Below are 24,447 nucleotides of genomic sequence, written 5' to 3'. Positions count from 1 at the left end.
TTGCTGATAAAACCCCCTTTATCAGGTTTTTGCCCTGCTTGGGCTATCCAGTTCATCTCTTCACCTACCACAGTAGATCAGAGCCAAAGGGATACATACATAGTGCAGACAATTTTGGAGGTATGAAAACAACTGTTTCACTGAACTTTTCTGAAAGTAATTGACATTTAAAAGCAGTAAAAACATGGGTTTTATTAATCAACTGCAGTCACAATACAATCGTCATAGATTTCCCCTTCTGTATTCATTCCACCGAACACAAAACAGAGCAGTGTGTCAGCCTGGCTTTCTTCATGTGAGTCACCACCTTGAGTCACTCCTTTCTCAGTGGAATCCCCTTTCTCAGCATCACAGTTTACAGTGGCAGAATTTGAATCTTCTTTCTCAGAAGTACACGTCCCGGGCCACGGAATGATACACATGGAATGGTCCAACCGTCCAGCAGGTGGAGAATTATCAAATTTAAGCAAGGTCCAATGCTGCCTTTCTATTTTCGGGGGAAAAAAAAAAGTCTGTTAAAAAATTTCCAAAAATGTTCAGTGATGTGTGCTATATCACTTGAGCCCTAAAAGAAACAGGAAAAGTGGGGGGCGGGGGGACCCTAATGGTACTCTTACTGCTTTGATGATGTCATTCCCTGAAAGTCTTATTCCTGAAAGTTTTAATTCCTTTTACTCCTTTGGCCTTAGATGTGGAGTGGCCAAATTGAAAGACCAAAGCATTGTGATAGTTTCAAAGAAGGGTGATACTTGTTTAAAGACCCACAGTGAACATCTGCTCACCTATGTGATACTGGTACATTGTATTCAGGGCTCCTGTGGGAGTCATTCCTCCGAAGACATACAGGTGTTTCCCCACAGCCACAGCTGAGTGGGCAGCACAGCCTGTGGGAGCTGCCCCAGTGGGCCTTAGCTTCTGCCACTTCATGTCACCTGCCAAGAGATGGAAAGTGGGCAAAACCTGGCCTAGACAATGGTTTCAGACTGAATCTGTCAGATATCTGCAGTTTGCAAACCAATCCCTGAACTTCACTCACTAAAGAGTTCTCAAGATAATAGAGCAAGGTTTGGCGTGCACAAAAATTACTTGGGGCGGAGGGGGGAGCTTGAAATTCTGTCTGGATAGCCCAGAGAGGGAGGGAGGGGGCTCAGTCATCTATAGTTGTAACAAGCATCCCAGGTGATTCTGATGTAGGTGGTCTTCGGAGCACACTGAGGAATGTGATCTAGGAGCCCAGGAGCAGGTAGGGGGTGTGTGTGTGCGCGCGCGCGTGTGTGTGTGTGTCTGCGTGCGCACAAGTGCACACACATGCATGTCTAAAACTCTTTGCAACTTTGTGAGTGCTGACTAGACACCAAAAATCTGGTTTATTATCATAGCTGCATAAAATTGCTACTACTCACTTCTGCCTACTTTCTTTCTTCTTGCAGATGACGAAACAGGATTAGAGAGGGTAAGAAGTCCCACAGCTAGCAGGTGGCACAGCTGGAACTGCACTCAAGTCTGACTCCCAGATCTGTGTTCTCTACGCTGTAACGTGCTGCCTCCGCACCTACTTCCTACCTATTTCTGCAGATAGTTGCAACTTTTCAGACAAGCATTTAAAGGAGGCAGGACCTCACCGGATTTTAGGTTTTAGAGAATAACCTGGGTAGGAAAGGAGGAAAAATAGCTAGGAAATAGTTCCTCCTACAAGAGAAAAGGACTTTCTTTTTTTTAAAATAAGCATTAAAACCCTGTTTGCCTGCCTGCAAGGAATGCTCCTGTGAAGATATTTTCCATCTGTCAGTTCAAGGCAGGGGTCCAGGAACTGGGTTGGAAGGGAGAATCACTGAGTCCAGCCAAATATCCTTGCCAACGTGGGAATCCCAGCCAGTGTCAGCCAGCCTCCAATGTCACCAAATCAGAGAACTCACTGTTTGGCAAGGTAGCCTGATACTTGCACAGCAGTTCTCATGCCTTCTGCCCATGGTTCCAATTCCTGTAGTCTGGAGCAATGCAGAATATGTTCATTTGTTTTTTTGTCCACTTTTTCTTTATTTTTGGTTGCAGTGTGTGGCAGGCAGGATCTTAGTCCTCCAGCAAGGGGTCATACCTATGCCCCCTGCAGTGAAAGCGTGAAGTCTTAACCACTGGACCACCAGGGAAGTCCCTATCTGTCCACTCTTAATAGATATACGCTGGGCTGGAAGAAGCACAAGCTGGAATCAAGATTGCCAGGAGAAATATCAATAACCTTAGATATGCAGATGACACCACCCTTATGGCAGAAAGTGAGAGGAACTAAAAAGCCTCTTGATGAAAGTGAAAGAGGAGAGTGAAAAAGTTCGCTTAAAGCTCAACATTCAGAAAATGAAGATCATGGTATCCCGTCCCATCACTTCATGGGAAATAGATGGGGAAAGAGTGGAAACAGTGTCAGACTTTATATTTTTGGGCTCCAAAATCACTATAGATGGTGACTGCAGCCATGAAATTAAAAGACGCTTACTCCTTGGAAGGAAAGTTATGACTGACCTAGACAGCATATTCAAAAGCAGACACATTACACTGCCAACAAAGGTCCGTCTAGTCAAGGCTATGGTTTTTCCAGTAGTCATGTATGGATGTGAGAATTGGACTGTGAAGAAAGCTGAGTGCCAAAGAATTGATGCTTTTGAACTGTGGTGTTGGAGAAAACTCTTGAGAGTCCCTTGGACTGCAAGGAGATCCAACCAGTCCATTCTAAAGGAGATCAGCCCTGGGGTTTCTTTGGAGGGAATGATGCTAAAGCTGAAACTCCAGTACTTCAGCCACCTCATGCGAAGAGCTGACTCATTGGAAAAGACTCTGATGCTGGGAGGGATTGGGGGCAGGAGGAGAAGGGGACAACAGAGGATGAGATGGCTGGATGGCATCACTGTCTCGATGGATATGAGTTTGGGTGAACTCCGGGAGTTGGTGATGGACAGGGAGGCCTGGCATGCTGCAATTCATGGGGTCGCAAAGAATTGGACACGACTGAGTGACTGAACTGAACTGAACTGAACAGATATACACTCATCATCTGTGACCCACCAGACATTGTACTCAATGATGGAAATACACTAAGGGAAAAAGAGACAAAGTCTTTGCCCTAAGGGACCTCAGAGTCTGGAAGAACGACCCCAAAAGTGTCCAGGCTCTTGGGACTTTTTTGGGGTCATTCAAACGCTTAAAGACAATACTCATGTTTATCCCTAACTTTCCTTTTCTCATCATTTTTTAACAATTTAGCACGACAGTTCTGATTGTCTACCTCCAGACACACTCTAAAAGTTATCCAGAGAATTAGAGGCTACAACAGAAATCCAGTCCTTCAGGAAGCACAAGACACAATGAATTTTAATGAAAGAGCAGGGTTGTTGGAAGGATAAGAAAGAATTAATGGATAGGTCTTGGGTTGGCCAGAAAATTCATGATGAATTTTCTGTAAGATCTTACAGAAAAACTTGGACAGACTTTCTGGTCAACCCAATACATGGCAAACACGTAGGAAAGACGTGCTTTTATTAATATTATTATTATTCAGGTCACATTTGAGAGAATCTAGCAAAGATTCTACTGGCTGCTTGAGAGCAAGGCTCTAGTCAAAGTATATTTCATTTACTTTTAAGCAGACAAGCAAGCCCCCATGCCCTCTACCCTACTTACTGATATCAATGCAATGGAGATCATCATAGAAATTGTCCCCTGCCAAGCCTCCATGGATGAAGAGCTTTGTCCCTGCTGCCACCATCACGTGACCATGTCGGGGGGATGGAGGTTTTCCCTGTGTCTTTGGTTGTGACCAGGTCAGGGTGTCTGGAAAAACAAATCCCATGACATCAGGTGACAAAGGTATGAAGCAATAATGTGAGGACTATACCTAAGCCTCACCTCTCAGCAAGTGGAGATGCGCTGAACAGAGAGGGGCCTGGGGGTTATTCACTGCAACGTGCCAGCCCAACCCAGGCCTCCCTCCATCCATAACCTTTACAGCCTTTGCTGGTGCGTGTCCAGGACTGGAGAATTCACTACCTAATATGCCTACCCCTTCCACTGGGCATTAAGGAACCACTTTGTGTTTTGAATTTAAAAAATACCTCCCTTAAGTTTCTTTAACCTAGAACTCCCCCAAAATTAAAAAGAATGAGCTTCCTTCTGGGACAGGCCTTCAGAGTATTCTCTTTTTCAAAACACTATCCTTAATTGATTTGCTGGAAGAGTGGGGGAAAAAAAATTGACCACTTTTAAAGTTAGCAGGGCCTCCTGAAGTGGTTGTATAGGATAATGATTAGAATATAGGATTTGGAGTTAAAACTGGGTTATTTCACTGAATAATTACCTGGCCTTGCACGTGTTAATTTTCTAAGCTTCCGTTAGTGCAGGTATAAAATGAAGAGAAAGAGAATACCTGGTAATACCTACCTCTCAGGGTTGAAGTGTGGATTAAATGATGATGTATGTAAAGCACAGGTACAAAGAAAGTACTCAGTACATGAGAGTTATTAATATGAGTATGATCCATGAGGATCTATTAAGAGCAGATCCGTTCTACCTGTTGATAACCCTTCATATCTTCAAAGTTGTACATGTATAGAATTGAGGAAAATCAATCACTTCAACATACCAGAAAAGTCTTAAAGGAGTGCTACAAAAATTATCTTAGACAAAAGCCTGACAAACAATTTATCTCTGAATTACCATTTGCGACATGCCTGAAGGTTGTCCACAGAGCCCTCAGTGTTCCAAGAAATACAATTTGAAATAACCTGAGAAAGTTGATGCATATGCATACTTAAGTGGTAAGTATGTTTACCACAGTATTGTTTATATTAATAATAGGGGAGAACCAGAAATAGCCCCTAAGTCCATTAACAGGTGAATGAGTGAGTTATTGCTACAGTCAGAATATTATGTACTCATTAAAAACACTGAGAAAACTTTGTGATTACTTGGGAAATGCTTAAGTGAAAAATACAAGACACTATAGCACATCTAGAATTATCTCTACTATTTTTTAAAAAAGGGCCATAATTGCACTGAAATTTTAACAATTTTGAGGTTACAGAATTATATATATATACCCACACACACATATATGTAGGCACATATATGTGCACATATATTTTTTCTCTCATAGTTTCATGTATTCAAAGCCAATATTTTTAAAAAACTGCTTTAAAAGAATCAGAGTCCATTTTTTCTGGAAAAATTCATATCATGACATGTATTAATTTTTAATCTAAACTTTAAGTTTTCAATTTTGCTTGTTGCCTTTTTTCAAAAAAGGTTGAAAAACACAGGAAAATTATTTTTGTTACATGATATTTGTAAAGCATTATTCATAAATGCACACTACTAAAAGAAAGAAACGTAAATAAACGCTACTTAGACAAAAGATTGGCAAGAGGTCTTACAATATTAAATATTCATCCCATTTTGACCCAGTGATTCCACTCCTCAGCATCTATTCCACATTACATGTTGTGTGTGCTGTGCTAAATCACTTCAGTCCTATTTAACTCTTTGCAACCCTATGGACAGTAGCCCGCCAGGCTCCTCTGTCCATGGGATTCTTCAGGCATGAATACTGGACTGGATTATCATGCCCTCCTTTAGGGGATTCTCCTGACCCAGGGGTCGAACCTGCATCTCTTGCATCTCCTGCATTGCCAGGCATGTTCTCTACCATTAGCACCACCTGGGAAGCCCTAAACATTGTAACACGTACATAAATTAATGTATATATTCACTGTAACACTGTCAGCAAAAAGTCAATCTATAGGAAAATGACGGAATGAATAAAGGATGCCCACAGAAAGATATGCTTTGCAAGGAAATTGTTGGCTTAGGAGAGATCTATGATGTGTGATTAAATGAAGAAATAATACAGTGAAAATTTATTAGGTGTTTCCTATGTGTAATGGCAACCCACTCCAGTGTTCTTGCCTGGAGAATCCCAGGGACAGGGGAGCCTGGTGGGCTGCTGTCTATGGGGTTGCACAGAGTCGGACACAACTGAAGCGACTTAGTAGTAGTAGTATGTGTCAGAACTGCTATACACTGTATCACATTATCATTTAATCTTTCCAATTCTTTGTGTTAGGCACTATTACTATCTCCATTTCATGGCAAACTAAGGCCTAGAAAGATTAAGAAATTAGTTTAAAGTGATACAGAAAGTAGATGTCAGATCTGGTTCCAAGTCCACTTCCTGTGGCTTCAAAGTTTACCCTTTCAACTAAGATCTACCCTTGCATGGATGTGTTTAGTCGCTCAGTTGTGTTTGACTCTTTGTGATGCTATGGACTATAGCCTGCCAGGCTCCTCTGTCCATGGGATTCTCCAGGCAAGAATACTAGAGTGGGTTGCCATTTCTTTCTCCAGGGCATCTTCCTGACCCAGGACTCGAACCCAAGTCTCCTGCATTGCAGGTGGATTCTTTACCACTGAGCCATCAGGGAAGCCCCCAATATCTACCCTTAGGCCCACAAAACTAAAAAGCAGAACAGTATTTATAATTAGTATTTTCACGTTTGTTTTAAGTTTTCATATAATTTCAAAGTCCATAGAAAATTCATAGGTGTTCACATATACATGTCCATATGATTTATAAATGCACAGAAAAATCTGGAAGTTAGACTATTAGGAATAGCTAACAGTATTTACCTCTGTCTGGGCAGTGGGAAGAAAAGGCCTAAGCAGAAACTTTTTTCTTTTTTGCTGGATAAACTATATTGTCTACATTTTTAAAATTGATCAGTTACTCCTCTTTAAATGCAATTTTAGCTATGGGTAGAAGATATCAGCTAAGAGATATACTGAAGAAGTCTAGAATTGAGACCCACAGCCAGGTTGTCATTTTCTAATCTGTTTCCTGCATCAGGTAAGCTGCAGACCAGGGCAGCCCTGACCAAGTAAGAGGTGGCCACAGGGATCTCCCACCCCATTCATACTTGCATCAAACACATGAAGCTGCACATCCTGCACGGGCTGGGCACCTCTCTCTCCGCCCCCAAAGACATACAGCTGGTCTCCAATGGCTGCCGATGACGTGTGGAATGTTCTTGGGGATGGCGGTGGGCCGGTCACCTCTGGGGTAGTCCAAGTCCTGGTATCTGGTCCAGAGAGAAGGTAGGCATCTAAATCCCCAGGCTGAGGGCCTCAGACATTGACTCTGAGGCTGGGTAGGGTCACTTGGCAAACCCCAATCCCCAAGAGGCACAGGGTAGGTCTAGGCAGGGATCTCCTGCCATCAAATTCAAGGAGGGGTAGGGGACAATACTCAGAATGTGTCCAGATAGACCCAAATTCCCACGAGTGAAAAGCCACAGGTACAATTAAGAAGGAGGACAATTTGTTTTTGGAAGCATTAAACATCCTTTCTGCACCCTATTCCCCTTTGCTGACTATCCTGCCCTGCGCTCACCCAGAGGAGCCCAACATTGAGCAAACTCATTCCCACTGGATGCAAGAAAGGAGACGTGCCAAGTTCCTCAGGATATGAGGCCATTAAAAAAAACTGCACAATATCATTACAGTCTTAGTAGCAGTAGTAGTAGTTGTAATAGTAGTAATTGTCCCTACTAAACACCGTGTGCCAAATAAATATTTCTTCCCTCATTTTACAGGTAAGGAATTGAAGCAGAGGTAGATTAGGTCACTTATTTAAGATGCCATGACCAGTAAATGGCTGAGTTGGGATTCAAATTCCATTTCAACATCAGTTCAGTTCAGTTCAGTCGCTCAGTCGTGTCCAACTCTTTGCGACCCATGAATCGCAGCACGCCAGGTCTCCCTGTCCATCACCAACTCCCAGAGTTCACCCAGACTCACGTCCATCGAGTCCGTGATGCCATCCAGCCATCTCATCCTCTGTCGTCCCCTTCTCCTCCTGCCATCAATCCCTCCCAGCATCAGAGTCTTTTCCAGTGAGTCAACTCTTCGCATGAGGTGGCCAAAGTACTGGAGTTTCAGCTTTAGCATCATTCCCTCCAAAGAAATCCCAGGGCTGATCTCCTTTAGAATGGACTGGTTGGATCTCCTTGCAGTTCAAGGGACTCTCAAGAGTCTTTTCCAACACCACAGTTCAAAAGCATCAATTCTTCGGCACTCAGCTTTCTTCACAGTCCAACTCTCACATCCATACATGACTACTGGAAAAACCATAGCCTTGACTAGATGGACCTTTGTTGGCAGTGTAATGTCTCTGGTTTTGAATATGCTGTCTAGGTTGGTCATAACTTTTCTTCTAAGGAATAAGCGTCTTTTAATTTCATGGCTGCAGTCACCATCTGCAGTGATTTTGGAGCCCCCAAAAATAAAGTCTGACACTGTTTCCACTCTTTCCCCATCTATTTGCCATGAAGTGATGGGACCAGATGCCATGATCTTCGTTTTCTGAATGTTGAGCTTTAAGTCAACTTTTTCATCCTCCTCTTTCACTTTCATCAAGAGGCTTTTTAGTTTCTCTTCACTTTCTGCCATAAGGGTGGTGTCATCTGCATATCTGAGGTTATTGATATTTCTCCCGGCAATCTTGATTCCAGCTTGTGCTTCTTCCAGTCCAGCGTTTCTCATGATGTACTCTGCATATAAGTTAAATAAGCAGGGTGACACTATACAGCCTTGACGTACTCCTTTTCCTATTTGGAACCAGTCTGTTCCATGTCCAGTTCTAACTGTCGCTTCCTGACCTGCATATAGGTTTCTCAAGAGGCAGTTCAGGTGCTCTGGTATTCCCATCTCTTTCAGAATTTTCTACAGTTGATTGTGATCCACACAGTCAAAGGCTTTGGCATAGTCAAGAAAGCAGAAATAGATGTTTTTCTGGAACTCTCTTGCTTTTGCCATGATCCAGCAGATGTTGGCAATTTGATCTCTGGTTCCTCTGCCTTTTCTAAAACCAGCTTGAACATCTGGAAGTTCATGGTTCACGCATTGCTGAAGCCTGGCTTGGAGAATTTTGAGCATTACTTTACTAGCATGTGAGATGAGTGCAATTGTGTGGTAGTTTGAGCATTCTTTGGCATTACCTTTCTTCGGGATTGGAATGAAAACTGACCTTTTCCAGTCCTGTGGCCACTGCTGAGTTTTCCAAATGTGCTGGCATATTGAGTGCAGCACTTTCACAGCATCACCTTTCAGGATTTGAAATAGCTCCCCTGGAATGCCATCACCTCCACTAGCTTTGTTCGTAGTGATGCTTCCTAAGGCCTTCACACTGACTTCACATCCCGGGATGTCTGGCTCTAGGGGAGTGATCTCACCATCGTGATTATCCTCAGGGTCTATGTATATTCCATTCTTCTGACTTGAGAATGAAGTTCTACCACCTGGGTGGGTGAACAGACGCTCATTTTCTTTCAAAAGGAAGCACACATTTTACAGAAACACAAGCAGTAACTGAGCACCTTCCGTGGGCAGAATCATTGCCCTGAGCACCCCACCATCTCCATTATCCTCAGGCAATCCTGGGAGCAGGTGGAAAGCATCCCCACTTGGCAGATGAGGGAACTGAAGCTCAGAAAGTTTAAGTCCTTTCCCCCAGGTCATAGTGTTGATGAGCAGTAGGGCGGAGCTCTGAACACAGATCTGTCAAAACTCCTAGTCATTCCACTACTTCTTTCTTCCTTCCTTCCTTCCTTTCTGCCATGCTGCATGCCTTGTGGGATTTTAGTTCCCCGACCAAGGATTAAACCCGAGCCCACGGCAGTGAAAACTCCAAGTCTTAACCACTGGACCATCAGGGAATTCCCAGGAATTATATCTTGACTGGGAAATTCTGTGTCTTGTGTAAAGGTCTTCATTCAATATACAAAGTGGTGCATGAAGCATGTGTAGTATGGGTGGGACTCAAAGCATGAACCTGGAGACCAAACAAGTCTCAGCCTATATCCAAAGGATAATGGGGACTTCCCTGATAGTCCAGTGATTAAGACTCCTGGCTTCCACTGCAGGTGTCTTGGGTTCGATCCTTGGTTGGTGACCTAATATCCCACAAACTTCATAGCCAAAAAAAACAAACAACAAAAACTAAAAACTGAAATAACAAAGCATAATGTAATTGCCTCTATAGCTACAGATCTTGGGGAGCTTTTAGATCTTAGGAGGAGTTAGAAAGCATACAACCTTCAGAATAAGAAAAAACAAACCAAAACAAAACAGAGGAATTATGGTACTGTCATAAAACTGAGATTGTGTGGCTGCCAAGTCAAATGCTAGCACAAATAATCAGAAAGGAGTCCTAAGACTGAGGAACTTGCCTTAGTAACACAAGAAATTAATGATTCACTTACATCATTCACATTTCTTGGTCATGGTGTCAAACTATACTTTCTAGGACAGGAAAGGATCTGGTGGAAAGTCAATTTCTTTGACAGAAGCTTTCCAAATTCTCACTGTATTTTATTTAAAATAGATGCCATCACTGAAAAATTGAGAGGCCAGGGTTCTGGAACTGATTTCCATCTATCAAACCATAGCTACATCAACCACAACAATTACTGAATGTTAACTATGAGCCAGACGTGAGTTAATTCTTGCCAAACCTAACAAGATAGAAATTATTACTGTCCCCGAATAACAAAGACCAACTGTTGTACAAGTAAACCTATCGTTGACAAGTAAACCTAACCAGGCAAGAGCTGACTGTTACATGAAAACAAACTGCATATTTAAACAATTAGATACAATCGTTTGTTTTTTTTACTTGCCCATCAAATTAGCAGTGCTTAAAAATGATAAATTCAGTGCCAGTCAGGAGTGAAACAAGAACTATTAAACACAATTGGAGAGAGGATAAGTTGAAAAAAATCCTTCTGGAGATGGAGTTCCCTGGTGGCCTAGTGGTTAGGATTCTGAGCTTTCACTCTATGGGCCTGGGTTCAATCCTGGGTCAGGGAATTGAGGAAAGGAATTGGCCAAAAAGGAAAATTAAAAAAAGTCTTCCTGGAGAACAATTTGATAGCATGTACTAAAAGCCTTAAAGTAAAAAAAAGAAGCTTAAGTCCAGGGTTTTATCTAGTTCTTTTATTTCTGGGCATGAATTCTAAGGCAATAATTTGAAATACATTTTCAACAACTTCCGAACAAAGATATTCACTACTCTGTTATTTATAATGATAAAAATCTGCAGACAACCTACATGTTAAAAAAAAAAACAGAGGAATTATGGTATTATCATAAAATTGAGTGTTATACAGCCATTAAAAATGATTTTAGCAAAGCTTTGTTGATAGGGAATGATTTCTGTGCTAATTATAAAATTAAAAAGACACAACAGTGTAATGGTGAAATACAAAGATCTCAGGTTTACAAAAATGCAGAGTAAAGACAGAAAGGAAGTACACAGAACTGTTATTAATAGCCTTAATATCATAGGATTGTGGATGGCTTTTGTCCATTTATTTACACTTTTTAGATGTTTTTCAATGCATATTGAAAAATTTACATAGAACAAAACAACAAAAAAGTGTTTCTAACTGACAGAAAGTCAGGTCCACCCCCATGGGTGGTTCAGCAACATCCTTGCAGCAGTGATGTCCCCAAACTGCTTCCTCTGTGACAAAACTGCCAGTGAGACGAGTCAGGAACTTTGTACTTTTTGGCTAAAAGAAACATACTAAGAGGATCTCGCTCAGGGTTTCTTAACTTTGGCACTATTGACATTCTAGACCAGATAATTCTTTACTGTGAGAGGCTGCCCTATGCATTATAGCAGGGGTCCTCAACCTCCAGGATCTAATGCCTGATGATCTGAGGGGGAGCCGATGTAATAATAATAGACATAAAGTGATAATAAATGTAATGAGTTTGAATCATCCCCAAACCATGACCCCACCCCGCTCCCACCCCTGTCCATGGAAAATTTGTCTTCCACGAAACTGGTCCCTGGTGCCAAAAAGGTTGGGGACCACTGCATTACAGGATGTAAGGTAGCATCTCTGGCCTTCACCCATTAGATGCCCTGTCCCAAGGTGCAACATGCCAACTGTTCCCTGGGGGGCACAATCACCCCCATTTGAGACCTCTGATAGAGGTGACTTGGATTCTAGCCTGCTCAAGGCTCTGATCCCCTGATGATTTTACGAAAGTCACTCCCCATTGCTAGACCAGGTTGCCCACTTGGCATAACTGTTTTCTGAAGTCTCTTTCAGCTTTGACTTTTCAGAAGTTGATAATTTGTGCAACTTAGGAGGAAAACGAAGTATCATTTACGATTTTCAGATTCTATTAGAAGTGGAAATGTCTATTTTTCTATGAGGTTAGCTAAGGTTAAATGGATTAGTCAGTAAAATCCAAATGGGACTTTGGTACAGGAATTGAAATTGGATTTATTTATTCATTTTGGTAAATGAAATAACCATCAGCTACTTACCAGGATTCAGAACTTGCAGGCAGTTTCGATTTCCTGACTGGTCGGCCCCTCCAAACACCCAGATGCTGTGAGGTGTGCAGGAGGGAGTGAAGCTGGTGTGCTCGTACCGGGGCAGGAGGCCCTCTGAGGTGGCTAACTCCCACTGGTGTGTTCCTAGAAAACATTTTATCCAGTTCCTAGATTGCTCGTACCGGGGCAGGAGGCCCTCTGAGGTGGCTAACTCCCACTGGTGTGTTCCTAGAAAACATTTTTTCCAGTTCCTAGATTGGGGCTGCCAGTGGTTGATAGTGGCTGACAAACTTGGGGGAGGGTGAAAAGGGAAAAAGGGGTTAAAAGTATAAGTGAACAAGCAGCAGATCACTTAAAGAGAATGTGGTCAACCTCCAGAACATTTTACATCAGACATTTTGGGGGCTATCGGCCTGTCCATAAACCCTCTTCTATGGGACCTGCCCTACCTCCCCATCCCAGGGATAGATCCCAGGAGACTGGGTTATACTACACCTTGACTCCCTAGCTTTAGCTGATAGGGTCAAAGGTAGTCATTGGACCCAAGATGAGCCCATCAGAGCCTCTCCCCCAAGAATTTGGAATTCAAGTAGATTTCTGGGTTTGGGTGCCCATCTTCTACCACATGTGGAGAAGCAGAGAAAGCCACAGTGTGGGGAAGAGAAGAATGAAACATCTACATCAAGGAGCAGATCCCCCCAGAGACTCCCCTGGTGTCCAATGACTGGGACTCTGAGCTCCCAAAGCAGGAGGCCTGGGTTCGATCCCTGGTTGGGGAACTAGATCCTACATGCCACAGCTAAGAATGTGCATGCCTCAACTAAGACCCGTTTCAATCAAATTGAAAAACAAACAAACATATTTCCCCCATCTTCTTGCAGAGAGTAAGGGAGAAAACAGGCAGTTTTTGACAGCTTTCTAAGTCCTGCCTCCACTCTCTCCTGAGGCTAGGCCAAATTCCCTGCCCAGGGATTCTCTCTCTCTCGGGTTTTTGATTTTTTTTTGGTTGGTGAAGAGAGTTTCTATTACCTCTAGGTAAAGGACTTCTGGCTAAAACAATTCCACAGACTATTAATACCTGACTTCTTAGTGATTTTAATTAGTAAACCACTCACATAGGGCCTTCACAGGCATTGTCTTGTTAGATCATTACAAGTGCTAAGTGAAGTGAGTTATTATGGGACACTGAACCCCAGATGCTTTAGGTGGTTTAGCCAGAGTCACAAAAGTAGTAACAAGTCGCAACAGAATTGTAACTGTACTAGATGGTAAACTTCTTGAGAGATGAAAGAGATTTAATTTACCTTTGAAATCCTAGTACAGTGTGTAGAAATTCAAATCCCTACAGAGGATTGGAAGAAATTATGGCGAATGAGAGCCCCACTGATAGGTGGCAGGTCAGTTGCAAAAAATTGTCACCATGCAGACATCCAGGCCTATTGATGTCAGATCTTCCAAGACTAAAACAGAGGCCAAACAACTTCAAGTTTTACAAGTAGACTCCTGCACATGTGGTTGATACACAACGAAGATCAAAACAATAACAGCCATGTTACATGAACCTAATAAAACACGTTAACAACACATTTTGAACTGTGGTTCTGAAGAAGACTCTTGACAGTCCCTTGGATAGCAAGGAGATCAAACCAGTCAATCCTAAAGGAAATCAACCCTGAATATTCATTAGAAGGACTGATGCTGAAGCTGAAGCTCCAGTACTTTGGTCCCAAAGAGCTGACTCACTGGAAAAGACCCTAATGCTGGGAAAGACTGAGGGCAGGAAGAGAAGGAGATGACAGAGGATGAGATGGTTGGACAGCATCATCAACTCAACAGACATGAGACTTAACAAACTCTGGGAGATAGTGAAGAAGAGGGAAGCCTGGTGTGCTGCAGTCCATGGGGTCACAAAGAGTCGGAGACAACTTAGCAACTGAACGACAACACACCAGTTTTCGTTTGCCATTATGTAGTACATAGTAGTCACTCGTTAGTTCATTCATTCATCCAAATACTTCTAAAGCACCTACTCTGTGCCGGGTGCTATGATAATGGCTGGGGATGCAATGAGAAGTAGTATAATCATGTTGAGAGTTCTCTGATGGCCTAGAGGTTAGGATTCAACGCTTTCACTGCTGTGAGCCAGGTTCAATAAGCTGCATGGCAGGGCAAAAAAAGAGAAAAAAATATATATTTATAACCATGTTCTCTGTTTCCAAGGAGCTTATACTTTGCTGGGAAGATAAACAAGAAAACAACCCCATGTGAACAGGGTTGTGAAGAGGGATAAAGATGGGAAAGTACAGGATGCTATGGAAACACAGAGAGTGACTGTGTTATTGTCATTTACATTAGGAAATATATATTTGGCCTTCATCTGTTCTAGGCAAAGAGCTCTGAAAACCTTTGTGATGACCTAAGTAATAAGACTGGTAAGTGTCTTTTGTTATTGATAACAACCCCCCTGTTAACCACACCTGAGTTTATGGGGTTTTTTTGGCCACACCATGAGGCATATGAAATCTTATTTCTTGTACCACAGATCCAACCCACTCCCCCTACACTGGAAGTACAAAGTCTTAACCACTGGATCACCAGGGAAGTCCCTGAGTTTATGTTAATAAGGTGACTTTTGGAAAGCCCCTAAAGATGGGGGCTGGTTTCCAGGGAAGAAAATGTGAGACTACAAGGTTGAATTTTCAGCCACAGACAACCCTACCCCCAGCTCTGAGGAGAGGAGAGAGATGGAGGTTGACAATCACCAATGGCCATAATGTAATCAATTACTCCTCCAGAAAAAAGGCAGGGTTCAGAGAGTTTCCTGGTTGGTGAATACATGGAAGTGTTAAGGTAAGGCACCTGGATGGGGCACAGGAGTGCCTTTCCCCACATACTTTGCTCTAAGCATCTCTTCTGTCTGGCTGTTTTCCTGAGCTTGATGGCCTCTTGAGGAAATTAACCGGAAATTAATGGAAGCTGACGAGGGTGTCAGGGGACCCTCCCATTTAAAGGGGTTGGTCAGAACCACTGGTGGCCTTGTGATTGGCATCTGAAGGGGAGCAGGGAGAGTCTTGTGGGTCTGAGCCCTTCACCTGTGGGCTTGGAGTCTAACTCCAGGTAGAACTGAGCTGAGCCGTAGGACATCCAGCTGGTGTTGCAGAATTATCTGCTGTGGGGAAAAAATCCCCACACATTTGTCAGTCAGCAGGGAAGTACTGAAGATGTGTCAAGAGGGGCACAGGAATAGAGACGAAATACAGAAGAGTCGCCCCTTTTCAGTGGCAGTACCTAAACTAGTCCAGATGTACCAGGGCAAGCTTCCTAATGAAGTGACTTTTCTTTTATTCATTTTTGTTTATGGAAAGAAGTCAGATGACAAGGAAAAGTCTTCCAAGCAGATGAAACAATATATGCAAAGGCTTGGAGACCAAAAGAGTTCAAGGAACCAAAGGATATTCAGTGGAGCAAATGTGGGTATGTGGGTTCCAGAGGGCCAGGAGATGAAGTTGGGGAAGGCTTGAAACTGGGGAGTGACATAATCATACTTATATTTTATAAAATACTCACCTGAGTATCGAAAATGCACAGTACAGGGGGTAAGTTTGGAAGCAGGCAGATCAGTAAGAACGCTGTTTCAAGAGTGTAGCTGAGAGATACTGTGGCTTGGACCACAGTAGTAGCAATGCAAATGGAAAGACATGGATGAAAATAGAGATATTTAGGATTTGGTGATGTGGATGTAAGAGGTGAAGGAATCAGTGTCTCCTAGAGAAACATCTGATAAATGAGTGGCTGGCTGTCCAGGGCTCCAAATGGACTCTTTTCCCCAAATCAAGGGGGGCTTAGTTTGGTGGATATATTCCTGGAGTCTGTTGAGTCTTTAGGGACTTCTCAGTGATGTTCAGTGAACTAAAATGGACTGGAATGGGTGAATTCAACTCAGATGACCATTATATCTACTACTGTGGGCAAGAATTCCTTAAAAGCAATGGAGAAGCCCTCATAGTCAACAAAAGAGTCCGAAATGCAGTACTTGGATGTAATCTCAAAAACAACACAATCATCTCTGTTCATTTTCAAGGCAAACCTATTCAATATCACAGTAATCCAAGTCTATGCCCCAACCAGTAATGCTGAAGAGGCTGATGTTGCATGATTTTATGAAGATATACAAGACCTTCTAGAACTAACACCCAAAAAAGATGTCCTTTTCATTACAGGGGATTGGAATGCGAAAGTAGGAAGTCAAGAGATACATGGAGTAACAGGTAAATTTGGCCTTGGAGTACAAAATGAAGGAGGGCAAAGGCTAACGGAGTTCTGCCAAGAGAACACACTGGTCATAGCAAACACTCTCTTCCAACAACACAAGAGAAGACTCTACACATGGACATCACCAGATGGTCAACACCAAAATCAGACTGATTATATTCTTTGCAGCCAAAGATGGAGAAGCTCTATACAGTCAGCAAAAACAAGACCAGGAGCTGACTGTGGCTCAGATCATGAACTCCTTATTACCAAATTCAGACTTAAATTGAAGAAAGTGGGGAAAACCGCTAGACCATTCAGGTATGACCTAAATCTAATCCCTTATGATTATATAGTGGAAGTGAGAAATAGGTTTAGGGGATTAGATCTGATAGACAGAGTGCCTGAAGAACTGTGGACAGGGGTTCATGACACTGTATAGGAGGCAGTGATCAAGACCATCCCCAAGAAAAAGAAATGCAAAAAGGTAAAATGGTTGTCTGAGGAGGCCTTACCAATAGCTGAGAAAAGAAGAGAAGATAAGGCAAAGGAGAAAAGGAAAGAGACACCCATCTGAATGCAGAGTTCTAAAGAATAGCGAGGAGAAATAAGAAAGCCTTCCTCAGCTATCAATGCAAAGAAATAGAGGAAAACAATAGAATGAGAAAGACTAGAGATCTCTTCAAGAAAATTAGAGATACCAAGGAAACATTTCATGTAAAGATGGGCACAATAAAGGACAGAAATGGTATGGACCTAACAGAAGCAGCAGATATTAAGAAAAGTTGGCAACAATATACAGAAGAACTATACAAAAAAGATCTTCATGACCCAAATAACCATGATGGTGTGATCACTCATCTAGAGCCAGACATCCTGGAATGTGACATAAAGTGGGTCTTAGGAAGCATCACTATGAACAAAGCCAGTGGATGGAAGTGACAGAATTCCAGCTGAGCTATTTCAAATCCTGGAAGATGATGCTGTGAAAGTGATGGACTCAGCATGCCAGCAAATTTGGAAAACTCGGCAGTGGCCACAGGACTGGAAAAGGTCAGTTTTCATTCCAATTCCAACAAAAGGCAATGCCAAAGAATGCTCAAACTACCACATAATTGCACTCATCTCACACTCTAGTAAAGTAATGCTCAAAATTCTCCAAGCCAGGCTTCAACACTATGTGAACCCTGAACTTCCAGATGTTCAAGCTGGATTTCAGAAAAGGCAGAGGAACCAGAGATCAAATTGCCAACATCCACTGGATCATGGAAAAAGCAAGAGAGTTCCAGAAAAACATCTACTTCATCTTTATTGACTATACCAAAGCCTTTGACTGTGTGGATCACAATAAACTGTGGAAAATTCTGAAAGAGATGGGAATACCAGACCACCTGACCTGCCTCTTGAGAAATCTGTATGCTGGTCAAGAAGGAACAGTTAGAACTAGACATGGAATAACAGACTGGTTTCAAATAGGGAAAGGAGTATGTCAAGGCTGTATACTATCACACTGATTATTTAACTTACATGCAGAGTATATCATGCAAAATGCCGGGCGGGATGAAGCACAAGCTGGATTCACGATTGCCTAGAGAAATATCAATAACCTTGGATATGCAGATGAAACCACCCTTATGGCAGAAAGCAAAGAAGAACTAAAGAGCCTCTTAATGAAAGTGAAAGAGGAGAGTCAGAAAGCTGGCTTAAAACTCAGCATTCAAAAAATGAAGATCATGGCATCTGGTCCCATCACTTCATGGCAGATAGACGGGGAAACAACGGAAACAGTGAGAGACTTTATTTTGGGGGGCTCCAAAATCACTGCAGATGGTGACTGCAGCCATGAAATTAAAAGATGCTTGTACCTTGGAAGAAAAGCTATGACCAACCCAGGCAGGATACTAAAACGCAGAAACATTACTTTGCCAGCAAAGGTCTGTCTAGTTAAAGCTATGATTTTTCCAGTAGTCATGTATGGATGTCAGAGTTGGACTATAAAGAAAGCTGAGCGCCGAAGAATTGATGCTTTTGAATTGTGGTGTTGGAGAAGACTCTTGAGAGTCTCTTGAATTTCAAGGAGATCAAACCTGTTAATCCTAAAGGAAATCAGTCCTGAATATTCATTGGAAGGACTGATGCTGAAGCTGAAACTCCCAATACTTTGGCTACCTGATGCAAATAACTGACTCATTTGAAAAGACCTTGATGCTGGGAAAGATTGAAGATAGGAGGAGAAGGGGACGACAGAGGATGAGATGGTTGGATGGCATCACCAACTTGATAGACATGAGTTTAAGTAAGCTCCAGGAGCTCACACACAGCAATTTCCCACTGGTTACCTATTTTATATATGGTAATGTATATGTTTGAACTAATATTCTTAGGAATGATCCTGGCCAGCAGCACAAAGCCCTGCTCTCTAGCCAAAGGGCACTTGCTCTGTAGCTTCTGGTCTGTTTTTTTTTTTTTTTAAACCATGCCACGTGGCAAGGTATCCTTGTTCTCCAACCAGGGATCAAATACATGTTCCCTACAGTAGAAACTTGGAGTCCCAACCACTGGACCGCCAGGGAGTCCCCTTCACTGTTGGTCTTACCCAGATCTATGGTGTGCACATCTGAGAAGCTTCTGTTTGGATCTGCTCCCCCAACAATGAAGACCTTCCCTCTCTCGGCATCACCAACAGGGGGTAAATATGAGCAGCTGTGACCCACCCGTGCACAGGGGCTGTCTCCAACCAGGGTCAGGGTGTACCTGCCAAAGGGAAGATACATTCAGGAGGCCTGAAGAGAGATAAATGCAGCAGTGTGTTCTTTGCACTCCTCATGGAACAGTCACCAGAGAGAAGGGTCTTATACACACACAGACCTTTAAAATAATGCCCAGCAAAGCAGCATTTTTGTGATTAATAACAGTACCTTCCCTTTGCACATAACCTTTGATTTTTTAATTCTGTCCCTACTTTCATCTCACATTAACCTCCTGGGGATGCCCTTGACTAGTAATTGTCCCCATGTGGTAGAGGCAGAAACTGATACACAGATATGTTCAATGGTATGTCCTGGCACAAGATGGTACTTATGAGCATGGCTTGCCCATTCAGACAGACCTAGTGCAAGTCCTAGTTCCCATGCTTTCTCCAGGTATGCCCTTTTAGAAGTCACTGTAGTTTCCTCATTTGTAAAATGAAGACAGCAATAATTAAACCTGTGAAGAATGAGATGCACTCTTACACGGCAGGGAAGGACTCAGTAAATGATAGCCGAGCTTTATGTATAATCGCGTGAGAACCAACAGCACCAAAGCTCCCACCACTAGCCAGTGATGCTTCCCTCTGCCAAGTAATATTCTCCATCCTTCATTAAATTTTAAGAGCTTTTCCAGATTACTCATAAAGCTTGACCTGATGGAAGCCAAAGCTAGCTCTCTGAAAAATCAAATATAGGATCCATTTATTCCGCTCTGTAAAGTTATTCTGAATGCTGACACTTCAACCTTTCTGGTTGGAAAAGAAAATTCTGTAGCTGTTTTTCTGGCATTTGGGACTCTTGGCTCTCCCCTCCTTCTTGTGCCTTTCTCCTGGCCTGGCTTCCCTACACTCATTCCTTTTGGTTCTCTATCCACCTGTCTGGCTGCACTTTCTGTTTCCTTCACTGACTCCTTTCCCTCCAGCTTTCTTCCAACCCTCATGGATTCTCTTTGTCTTAGTATAGGTTTGCTTATCTGATCAATTCTATATGTACTGATGGCTTCAATTACCATCTATCTACATGTTCATCAGTGATTTCAAAATCTGTTTCTTTTCCAGATCTCTCTTTTGATGTCCAGATTCACGTATCACATTACTGCCCGAATGACTGCTAACCATGTACCATGCCTACTGCTAACTTCACTACAACCCTGGTTTCACTCAACTTGCACAAAACACCTTTGAGGACAGTACTGTTATCATCTGAGTTTTACAGCTATGGACCTGAGGTTTAGAAAGGTTAAATGAATTTATTCAAGGGCACACAGTTCTCCAGCTACATGGTGAATAAGACAAAAGAAGTCCCTGCTTCATAGCCCTGCCAGACTAGTTGGGAAGAAAAACACTAAACAGATAATTTCACAAATAACTACTTCATTTCTGTGCTATAAAGGATAACTGGATATACAGTATGAGAACATACCACAGGGGGTCCCTACTCTGTAAGAAGAGCCGGGTGGGCACAGGGGTGGGCACAGAAGACTTCCTAAAGAAGCCCCATTTTAACTGAGATCTGAAGTACGATAAGTTATTAATAGCTGGGCAAAGAAAGGGACAAAAGATGGGGGGAAAGGGTGATCCAGGTAGAGGGACCGGCCGGTTCAGTTCCTCAGTGGAACAGTGCAAACCACGTTAAAGGAAGAGAAAGAGAACAAGGTGTGAGCAGGGGGTCGTAAAGTTGGAAAGGTAGGTAGGGACAGATTATGCAGGGCCCAGTGGGTCATTTTATGGACTCTGGTTTCTATCCTAAGACCAACACAGAGGAACAAAAGGCTTTTAATCCAGAGAATACCATGATCAGATTTATGATGGGTAGAGGGGAAAAGTGGACATGGAGAAGGCAGATCAAAGGATCTCCTCCAAGGTCCTGCAGAAGCACTACCTCCTCTCTACAGCCCTCTGTGAGCCTTGCTTCAGCACTGATCACTTTTCATCACCATCATCAGGTGAGTCCGCAGCCCCCCCACCCCCCACACTGAGACTATTTATTCACCTTTGTACCTTCAGCACCTACACTGTAACTGCCCCGATCAGGCCAGTGTTAGTTGTTGAATGAAGGGTGGGCTGAACAAGCACTCAAGAAAGAGTGAAGCCAGTTTAATCTAATTCCCTGAAAACCTTAAAAAATGAGTCACAGCTTGGGGAAAGACACAGCGCTGGAGCTGAGGATGCCAGATGGCCAGTGTCTTACTCGTCTTGGTAAATGGATTCTAATAAAATCAACATCTGCTCTGTGATAATTATTGCCCCACTACCTTTGCTCCGAAGACCTCGGACAGTTTGAGTCTAATTACCAGAAACTGCAGACAGATTCATCTCTACCCTTTTTCATAGATGATCAAATATGCTAGTAAACTACTTATAAATGAAACAAAAACTCATGTGTTTCTCTGTCTGAATCCTTCCTTACAGACCATGTTTCTTTCCTGGGCTTGTCTCCAGGCTCCAAGACTGGCAGCTGCTTCATGATGTCCTATGCATAAGACAGAAAGGCACTCTTTAGACATTGACTACTATCTTCTACCTAACACACAGAGATTACTTCCCATTAAAAAAAAAAATTCCTGTTGATATACCCATTTCTAGGGCCTAATCTGAATAAGTACTACCAACCTTTTGATAAAAACTTACATTTGGGAGGCAACAATAACACAATTTTCTTAATCCAATTACAGAATGTTTTTTGCTTGAAGTTTTCTGTGTCTGTGGTTTTCATGGGGAAAGGGCATACATCAAAATAATTTTGGAGGTCATAAGGTATTTATATTTATCAAAAGATAAAACACTTTAAAAAGCTGAGAAATACCAAACTCTAGGAGAACTCTTGGCCCAGAATGACATTCAAAGCCTTCTGGTCTCAACCTCCTTTTCAGGAGCTCAACTCTAAATTTCTTGCTCTATTGAGCTATTCTTACTACATTTGTTCCTTTGAAATGCCAAGCCCTTTCATAACTTGCAACTTATGCTGCTTCCCTTACCTGAAATGTCTCTTCCCTTCTGGTCAACTAGTAAACTCCTAGTTAACCCCCAAAGTCCAGTTCAACTGTCCCATCCTTATTGAAACCTTCCCTTATTTGTTGCTTTCCTCTGACATTCTCAAGTTATTCTCCATCCAAAGGCAAGCTACCATAATTGCAGAATCACCCTGAATGTAATTATCTATTTAAAAGTCTCTAGACTAGATTCTAGACTAAATTCCAAGGAAGCTGGGCCTCTCCGATGCCTTCAGAGAACCAACTAGTGCCCGGTATAGGGCAGAAGTGAGGGGTGAGTGAATGATGAAAGAAAATAGATAACATTTCCGGGAGGTGAATGGATAAATCCAACCTTCAGCCTAAGCCACTAACTGCTGTTCCCAAAGCCCAAAGCTCAGTGGGGTAAACTTCACCTGGCCCGGGACCTCCCGCAGCAGCCCCTGCCAGTCCCATCCCCCAGTCCCATCCCCTCGTGGCAGCGATCAGCGATAGGAGACAGGGTCAGGAGAGAACCGGCTGGTTCCAGTCCGTCAGTGTGGCTGGGCCGGAGCCTGAGGATGTCTATCCGGCGTTTACTACCCGGCCTAGCTCCATTCCCCTAAAAGATGCAACCGCCCCCGCCCGGGATCACTTGAAACCGGGGTCCCGGAGCACCCCGACCCAGCTCCGGACTGTATTACCTGCGGCGGTTTAGGCCAGTCCCGGGCCGTGGCTCCGCCCCAGTGGGGGCGGGTCTTAGACCTTCGCCCCTCCTCCAGACCCCGGAAGAGCGCGGCGGCCAACCGCTCCCAGCCTGTAGGGCTGGCTCCCCGGGGCGCGCTCTTGGAAGGGAGCGGGAGGGGTCCTGGTGTCCCAGGTGAAGACCTGCTTTTGTATTTCTCCAGAGCTGAACTGGCCAGGTCTTCCTGCGGGCCCTACCTCCCCGGCGGAGTAAATAAGGCACGGCTACTTGGAAACGACTTCCAAGCGAAACGCCAGGGGTTGGGCATCTATTTAGGTGACCCAAATCCCCGTGGGCTATCTTAAAGGAGCTAGGATATTTTCATTTCCAGCGGTTGTTAGAAATGGTTTCTGAAAGGGAGAGTTGAGGGTGCTTTCCCCGGTGTAAATTTCTCTGCGCGATCTTTAGGCCAATTCAAGCTTTGGCGCTTTAAAAAGCTGACTCATTCCACAATTAGCATTTGTAACTATGGCAGGCACTGTGCTGAACCTGCAAGGAGATCAAACCAGTCAATCCTAAAGGAAATCAACCCTGAATATTCATCGGAAGGACCGATGCTGAAGTTGAAGCTGGAATACTTGGGACACCTGATGAGAAGAACCAACTCACTGGAAAAGACCCTGATTCTGGGAAAGATGAGGGCAGGAGGAGAAGGGGAGGACAGAGGATCAGATGGTTGGATAGCATCATTGACTCAATGGACACGAGTTTGAGCATGTTGGTGAGTTGGTGATGGACAGAGAAGCCTGGCTTGCTGCAGTCCATGGGGTCACAAATGAGCATCTGAAGAACAATGCTGAACCGGGCAAACTTGCCCCCGGCCTCTTGGAGTTTACAGTCTTAACTAGAGAGAGACAGAAGGAAGGAGGGAGTGAGATGAAACAGAAAAACCAATAACTAGGTACATTCGTAAAAAGTGCAAGGAACAAAAATTTCATCAAGAAGAGTATCTATTCTCGTGGAAGTTACTCTTCTTTGGGCCCCAGTGTCACCAGTCTGTAAAATGGAGCTAATAAGGTTTCTGTCACAAGGCTATGGTGAGGAAGACACGAGCTAATGTTTATAAAGTGCTTAGTGCCCAGTGACTGACACAGAGCTTGTTGTTCAGTGTTTAGCAGCTGAATCGTGTCTGACTCTGCCTCCCTATAACTGCAGAATGCCGGGCCTCCCTGTCCTGCACCATCTCCCGGAGTTTGTTCAAGCTCATGTCCATTGAGTCCATGATGCCATCTGACCATCTCATTCTCTGCTGCCCCCTTCTCCTCCTGTCCTTAATCTTTCCCAGTATCAGGGTCTTTTCCAATGAGCTGGCACTTTGCATCAGATGGCCAAAATATTGGAGCTGCAGCATCAGTCCTTC

The 24,447-nt window shown here is 43.3% G+C and overlaps 1 protein-coding gene across 3 annotated transcripts; it reads right to left on the bottom strand.

Annotated features, from left to right (window-relative positions):
- On the bottom strand, positions 1-23,084 carry RABEPK (Rab9 effector protein with kelch motifs). Of its 3 annotated transcripts, XM_018055764.1 has the most exons (8): positions 23,047-23,084; positions 21,806-21,864; positions 19,239-19,396; positions 12,383-12,535; positions 6,960-7,121; positions 3,673-3,822; positions 783-932; positions 1-487 (listed from the first exon to the last, which is right to left on the bottom strand). In XM_018055764.1, exons 2-8 carry the CDS (start codon positions 21,856-21,858, stop codon positions 195-197), a joined length of 1,119 nt encoding a protein of 372 aa, XP_017911253.1. In that variant the 5' UTR covers positions 21,859-21,864; positions 23,047-23,084; the 3' UTR covers positions 1-194. The 3 variants fall into 3 exon arrangements, with proteins under 3 accessions (XP_017911253.1, XP_017911254.1, XP_017911255.1); XM_018055765.1 differs by lacking the exon at positions 783-932; XM_018055766.1 differs by lacking the exon at positions 6,960-7,121.

Source organism: Capra hircus, chromosome 11 (assembly GCF_001704415.2).
Source record: "Capra hircus breed San Clemente chromosome 11, ASM170441v1, whole genome shotgun sequence".
Taxonomy (NCBI): Eukaryota; Metazoa; Chordata; class Mammalia; order Artiodactyla; family Bovidae; genus Capra; species Capra hircus.
This window is presented reverse-complemented; position numbering and strand designations above follow the sequence as displayed.

What these genes read in the sequence shown, in the direction of transcription:
- RABEPK (XM_018055764.1), bottom strand. Translation starts at nt 21,858, where the DNA reads ATGAAGCAGCTGCCAGTCTTGGAGCCTGGAGACAAGCCCAGGAAAGAA. An exon ending in CCTGCAAGTTCTGAATCCTG is followed by an intron (nt 7,122 to 12,382) that starts GTAAGTAGCTGA and finishes TCTCTGGACCAG; the next exon opens with ATACCAGGACTTGGACTACC. An exon ending in TCTCCATTGCATTGATATCA is followed by an intron (nt 933 to 3,672) that starts GTAAGTAGGGTA and finishes ATCTCTTGGCAG; the next exon opens with GTGACATGAAGTGGCAGAAG.